At 36.0% G+C, this 7,765-nt stretch overlaps 1 protein-coding gene across 1 annotated transcript in view; it reads right to left on the reverse strand.

Annotated features, from left to right (window-relative positions):
- Positions 1–7,765, reverse strand: part of LOC128249620 (retinal guanylyl cyclase 2-like) — a 46,293-nt gene that overhangs the window by 8,738 nt on the left and 29,790 nt on the right. Inside the window, exon 5 of the mRNA XM_052973707.1 lies at positions 642–689. Coding sequence (XP_052829667.1) covers positions 642–689 — 48 coding nt within the window. The remainder of the gene's footprint in view (positions 1–641; positions 690–7,765) is intronic.

Below are 7,765 nucleotides of genomic sequence, written 5' to 3' on the forward strand. Positions count from 1 at the left end.
ATATATATATATATATATATATATACGTGCATACATACACACACACACACACATATATATAAATGTAAATCATCATTATCATTTAAGATCTATGTTCCATGTTGACATGGGTTGGATGTTTTGACTGTAAGATGTCCAAGGGCTGTATTGTGCTCCAGAGTCTGCTCATGGCATGGTTTTTGCAGATGGATACCCTTCCTAATGGAAATCACTTTGCAGTGGGCTTCTTTCAGTTTCCATTTACCAAATCCACTGATAAGGCTTTGATTGATCCAGAGCTATCGTAACTAGTTTAAGGTGCCATGCTGTGGGACTGAAATGTAAATGTGTGTGTGTATGTGTGTGAGTATTTCTTTTAGGTACACATTGGTTTAAAAATTGTCTTGAGTTCTTTTCTGAAAATAAATAAACTAAATAATACATTATGTCATATGTATACAAACTTAAGTTTGTTTTTGTAGTGCTGAAATGTATTGTGGTACAAGTAGAAAGATATTTTTTTTTTCAATGCGTAAAATACAGATATAACAATATATATATGGGATAATATCCCTTACAGAGCAGCAAAATCTGTCGACAACCAGAAAAAATATATCTTTCTACTTGTACTAAATAATACATGACAAACAGTAATCACTTACCTGTGTTGCAAACAGTTCGTAGAATATAAGGTTGATTCCGTATCGTTACTGAAATAAATAGATTAAAGAGAAATTAGTAGCAATAGTTAGATGAAGGTCCCAGTTGAATTAATATGTAAAAACTTACTCATTTTGAGGTGTTTAATAAAACAAGGACAGTCGGTTATTAACCCTTTAGCATTCAAATTACTCTGCTCTCAGATGTAATGCTTATTTATTTTCTTTGTTTTAATATAATCATTCATAATCTTGTAACTTCAAGATTTCAATGATGTGATTGTTTATTTTTAGAATAATATTTAGGGTAGGTATGAGGGGCTGGATCTAGCTGGCTTGAGCATAAAACAGGTAGAATATTTGGGCCTGATATGGACAGTTTAAATACTAAAGGGTTAAAATTGGAAAAGTTTTCAAGGTAAATTCTTACAGAAATATATGGAAACAAAACAAATAGAATCAAGCTTCTGATTTAGTTTCAACAATAAAATATTAAAATGTCACCAAGGAATACTCTTCATCAGCATTTCTCAACTGTGGCTCTCAGGGCTGCATGCGACCCTCAAACATCCTTCTGATGGCCCCCACTCCCAATTGTCTTCCCTTTATAAATATAATAAATTTTTCTTTAATTAACATGCGGTTTACTTTTTTTGGTGCCACACACTAAAAAAAGAAAATCCAGGTTTGGGATATGGCATGGATATTAAAATGGTTGATATTAAAAGGTCACTGGATCTGCTAAAAAAGACAAAAGTAGGCAAGGGATGCATATGCACCCATTACCAATTTTTTTCTAGAGATTAAGAGCCACTACATAAATTCACAAACAACACATGCTCACTTGAACGTAAACACACAAACACAGATACACATACACACATACATGCATAATAGATCCTGAATCAATTTTAAAAATGAATGTAGCAGATGTTCACTTAAGAGAAAATTCTTCCCTTTGATGTGACTGGTTGAGTATTCCAAATGCACTTGTTTATTTAATGTAATTCTCAGGTAGGATCAGTGAGTTAAAAACCAATCCTCTAAATTACAGCTACTAATTGTTGGCAACGGCACAATATTTTGTTTTGCAAACATGATATACCACGAAGTATATTACAAATTTACAAGTCAATACCATGTCTCACCAAGTGTTAGCAGTACCATGTTCTCAGTTTTAATTTTATCTCTATAGATTTTTCTATAGAATACAGAACCAATACTGCAAGCTGTGATATTTCATAAACAAACACATATTTGTAAACAATGCAATCGAAGACGGCAAAAAATATGTATGCATATTTATATTATCCATATAATGGGTTATAGAAAAATAGGCAATAACTGTTGAAATATGCATGTACATTCATTTCTTACTTTTATCTTTGATCACATTGTTTATGTAGATGTATTCATAAATGAAATGTCAATTTCAGTGTGAGCTCTGAATTGTATTAAAATATCTATAAGGAAAAACCTAAAAATTATTACAGCTATCTGAAGGGCTTCCACATAATTTCTGCATATTCATCTTTGTTCACAAGGCTTGGATTAACTCAAGCCTATGATAACAGGCACTTGCTCAAGATGCCACATAGTGGGATTGAATTCAGGACCTCAAGATTGCAAAATGAACTTCTTAACCATTCAGCTATGCCTGTGCTCTTTATTAAAGTGTGTGTACATATTCAATTCTTCTCTACATGACTCTTTATCACTGTAACTCTCTTCTACTATGATGCCTGTGTAATGAAGGATAGTATTGAATCAATCCAAGTGCAGGTGTATTTGTGTGATAAGAAGCTTGCGGCGAACTGGCAGAAACGTTAGCAAGCCGAGCGAAATGTTTAGCAGTATTTCGTCTGCTGCTATATTCTGAGTTCAAATTCCGCTGAGGTCGACTTTGCCTTTCATCCTTTCGGGGTCGATTAAATAAGTACCAGTTATGCACTGGGGTCGATGTAATCGACTTACTCTCTTTGTCTGTCCCTGTTTGTCCCCTCTGTGTTTAGCCCCCTGTGGGCAGTAAAGAAATAAGAAGCTTGCTTCCCAACCACATGGTTCCAGGTGCAGTCCCACTGTGTGGCACCTTGGACATGTGTCTTCTAACCAAAGCCTTGTGAGTGGACTGAAAGAAGTCTGTCGTAGATGTATGTATGTGTGTATCTATGTATGTGTGTATGTATATATGAATGTGTGCATGCATGTGTGTATGTGCATATATATGTATGTACATATGCATGCATGTATGTATGCATATATATATATATATATATATATATATATATATATATATATATATATATATATATATATGTATGTATATAAATATGTGTGTATGTCTGTGTCTGTCCCTCCCCACACACACACCATTTAACAACTGGTGTTGGTGTGTCCACATCCCTGTATTTTAACAGATTGGTAAAAGAGATCGATAGAATAGGTACTAAGTTTTAAAAAAAAAAATTCTCGTGTTGATTCATTCAATTAGAAATTCTTCAAAGCGCTGCTCCAGTAATGCCACCGTCAAATGACTGAAACAAGTAAAAGATAAAAGATATACTCTTGAATTATCCCATAGCTTTAAGATTTCAATTTGAATATTTACTTACAGAATGACATTGTAGGGTAGGTGTGATAGGGTCTGGATCTGGCTGGTTTGAACATAAAACAGGTAGAATATTTGAACCAGATGTAGCCAGTTTAACCCTTTTGTTATTGTATTTATTTTGAGATGCTCTGCATTTCTTTCAATTACTTTAAACAAATATAACAAATAATTTAGTAAAATAACTGGAATTGACCTCAAGCACCAGAACATGCAGAGCCCTCAAATTCCATTTCTGTGACAAGCTTAAAACTACTTCCCTCCACTTCTCCATTGACCCAGATACTTGGGAGACAACTGCCAAGGACTGCCCAAAGTGGTGAAATATCGTTGTTGAGGGAGCAGACCTGACAGAAAACAATGGACATCAAGAAGCAGAAATCAGGTGTCAAGAGGCAAAGATCAGACTTGAAAGTGCCTCACACTTCCTCATCTCCCACCAATACTCCACTGAAATAAATGCCCCTAGCTCTTTTATACCACCCTTTGCCTGAAAAGCTAACTCAGGCACAGTCACCCTTTGCACCCATCAAAATGAAGAGGCTCTGTCACTTACTATTGATTTACATCTCAGATATGAGTTAATGCTGCCACCATTGATTATGGTACAAGGCCACAAATTTATTGTGAAGTGATATATTTATTAATCCCTATAATTGATCAATATTTATTTAATTAAGATGGGGAATTGGAGAATGGTTAAGTGTTGAATAAAATACCAGGTCAACATTTGTTCTGAAACACTTGTGCTCAGGGTTCAAATTCTGCCAAGGATATCTTTACTTTTTCTTTTTGGTGGAGTCATTAAAAAAAAAAAACACTCATAGGTATAGAATTAATGGAGCTATTGGAGGGTCTACAAGGATTCCATGTGATATCTTTTGGGGATCTTTGCATTCTGACTGCAACTTTTGCAATGACACTGGTACCATGTTGTATTAGTCCAAGTTGGTGGCTTTTCTCCTACATAAACATCAGTAAGCATGGAGAGGGAAGAATTGTGTGTATGGTCAAATTATCTTGACCATGCACCTACACACTGACCAGTAGAAGCACTACATATTAGTGCATCAGCCACAAAGAGATGTAAAATATGTTGGCCCTTATGAGATTTGAACTTGTAAAGTAGTGTAATGAAATCAAGTATTGCTTGGCTCTCTACTGTTTAACTTTTTTGTTACCATATTTCATAAGAAATATGGTACCGCTATGTGTCAGTTATAGCAACTATGTGTCATTCATTTTGAAAATAACACCGTGTAACAAAATTAAAATTTTTTTTTTCTTTGGTCAGTAAGTGTTAATTTCTATTTGCTTCTATCTAGAGGTCTCAGGAAATGACTACTGCTTCCTTTCCTTCAAACTTTGCTTTTGTAATCTGGACATCATGGTTTTTGAAACTGATCTATATTCCATTACATTTCAGACAGATTCAGCACTGAATTGCTGAAGCAGAAATATCGTTATTGCAAAATATTCTGCTCAATACCACTGATTTGCTTGTCAGTTGCTTGACCTTAACCACTTGAGCATATCCCTCAATGGCTGATATGTGCATCTCTGATCATGAGTAGGAGTAGTTGGAGAGCATCATTGCCACATGTTGAAAGGGATTCTTTGGGGTTTGAATAAATGTAACAAAAGCAAAGTTTGAAGGAAATTTTAGCCATTTTTCTAGGGGTAAGCAAATAGGAAAGAACAATCGTTACCCAAGGACAAAAATCATGTTACACAGTGTAATTAATAATTTCAATGGATTTAGTGTAATAACTAGCATTTTCGTTATTAAACTTGTGCAAGGTGGCAAGAGGGCATAATTGTTTACTTTGCCAGACAAAATGTTTTGTGGAATTTCTTCCAGCATCCTATGTCCTGAGTTCAAATTCTACTGAAGTTAAGTTCACCTTTCGTCTTTTTGGACTCAAGAAAATAAAGTACCTGTCAAGTACTAGAGGTTGATGTAACTGAGTTGACCCCCTCCCCACAAAATTGCTAGTGCTGCCTGTCTGGTTCCCATTGCTGGAGGCACATAAAAAGCACCATTTGAGTGTGGTCATTGCCAGTCCTACCTGACTGGCTCCTGTGCTGGAGGCATGTAAAAAGCACCATTTGAGCGTGGTCATTGCCAGTGCTGCCTGACTGGCTCCTGTGTCGGAGGCACGTAAAAAGCACCAGTTGAGTGTGGTCGTTGCCAGTGCCATCTAACTGGCCATTGTGCCGGTGGCACGTAAAAAGCACCCACTACACTCTTGGAGTGGTTGGCATTAGGAAGAGCATCCAGCTGTAGAAACCTTGCCAGATCAGATTGCAGACTTCTGGATTGCCAGTCCTCAGTCAATCTGTCCAACCCATGCCAACATGGAAAGTAGACATTAAATGATGATGATGATGATAATTGGTATGAATATTTGAAAATAGGATGTGTTGTATTATGGAGCCAGAGATGACTTCAGGTAGTTTGTTATTGAATGGGTTAAATATTGTGTGGCACAATACCAAGTTTTGCAGTTCTCATTCTTATAATGATTGTTGTAGCTGCTATTGCTGCTGCTGCTGCTGTTGTTGTTGTTGGTGGTGGTGGTATGTTGGTGTTGTTGTTGCTGCTGCTGTTGTTGTTAGTGTTATTGTTGTTACTGCTGCTGCTGTTGCTGCTACTACTAGTCTCATTCTTGTTATTCTTGTTATTGTGTTTCCAATATTTGGAATTATTGTGGTTCTAACTAATTATATAACACTATCATAGCTAACTAAACTTGCAGAATATTCTTACTTCAATGGGTTTTCTCTCTTTTTTTTTTTTTTTTTTTATATCTCCAAGAAGAAACATACTCTATATATTTTCAGGAGACATGTTGTCAAGCAAATAGCTTCACAGCATGGAGGAATATGTTCTAAAAATAATGGATTTTCATGCAAGACTACAGTACCACTTGTGTTAGATTTTCTGTTATTTCTATAGACAAGGATCAAATGAATGCTGTGTTGATAATTGGCTTGCTGCCCTCATCTATTTAAGCTCAGAATAAATTCTTGGGAAAAGATATATGCCATATGATGAACTCTCATTTTGTTCTAGGTTCCTCTGGTTCGTCTGTACTCTAGAGATGACTGTGCTCTATTATTATATCAAACTTACATAACTTATTAACAGACATAATGGAAATAGCTCTTGTCTTTGAGTGGCAAACATTTCTGAGAATAATTATCTGATGTATTTGGCATTTATTTATTTCCAGAATGAATGTCTTTTGTCAAAGAGAACTTAGAAAAACTATTGTATTTTATATGTTGAAGAGTAGTAGTAGTGGTGGTGGTGGTGGTGGTAGTAGTAGTAGTAGCTGTAGTAGCTGTAGTAGTTGTAGTAGTAGTAGCTGTAGTAGCTGTAGTAGCTGTAGTAGTAGTAGTAGTAGTAGTAGTAGTAGTAGTAGTAGTAGTAGTAGCAGCAGCAGCAGCTGCAGCTACTGTTGTTGTTGTTGATGTTTCTGATGTTACTGCTCCACTCATTGTTGTTTAACCTTGAGTAAACCCTAAACATGCAGATGATCTATAATCAAAGACATTCCATCTGTGACTACCTCATGCAAAACTGAAAATAAAACACGATATAGTCCTCAGATTCACTGGATCCTGTCAAATTGTTCAAACTATGTAATCATAGAGCACAGACTTCAATGATGACGATGATGATGACGATGACAGCCCTGACAATGATGATGATGTTGATGCTGACAGACATGACAATGGCAATGATGATGATGATAACCACAATAATGATGATGAGGATGATGATGATGATGATGATGACAGCTCAGACAACAATGATGATGATGATGATGATGATTATGAATCTTACATTTATTTAAGACTATATTCAGGAATACATTAGCTAGTGTATTCTTTCAATAAATAAGACCTATTAAGTATAATTTTGAAGGAGGTTTGGCTGTTATTCAAGTAAGGCCAATAGATTACATTGTAACTTCTTTGCTGACCACCCACTATGAATTATTTGCAACAGCAGCTGATTTCTTTCCCATAACAGCTTGTCACAACATTTCATTTCAATAAATAAATGCATCTAGGACAGACTTAATCTAGGGTAAATTCAACCAGGAGATCAACTTGACATAGCAAACAGATGAAGTCATTTGCTAATTCTACAGTAATCCCGTTTCTAGAATCCTTGGCTAGAAATATTTATTATCGCACAACTTGACATTCAATGCTAATGCTAATGTCCAGTGACACTAAGTCCCAGTTTATATTCTTTTCAGCCACTGGAAACTATAGTAAATGTCTGGTGGCTGGGACATGAAACAGCTTGGTATATCAATTACAACTTTTAATGATGTCGTCACTACAGGATCAAATACTATTACTACTAGTAGCAGTGGTGGTGGTGGTGGCAGCAGCAGCAGAAGTAGCAGTAGTGGCGGTGGTGGTGGTGGTGGTGATGGTGGTGGTGGTGGTGGTCGCGGTGGTGGTTGTAGTAGCAGCAGCAGCAGTAGTAGTAGTAGTA

The sequence above is a fragment of the Octopus bimaculoides genome, chromosome 16, assembly GCF_001194135.2.
Source record: "Octopus bimaculoides isolate UCB-OBI-ISO-001 chromosome 16, ASM119413v2, whole genome shotgun sequence".
Taxonomy (NCBI): Eukaryota; Metazoa; Mollusca; class Cephalopoda; order Octopoda; family Octopodidae; genus Octopus; species Octopus bimaculoides.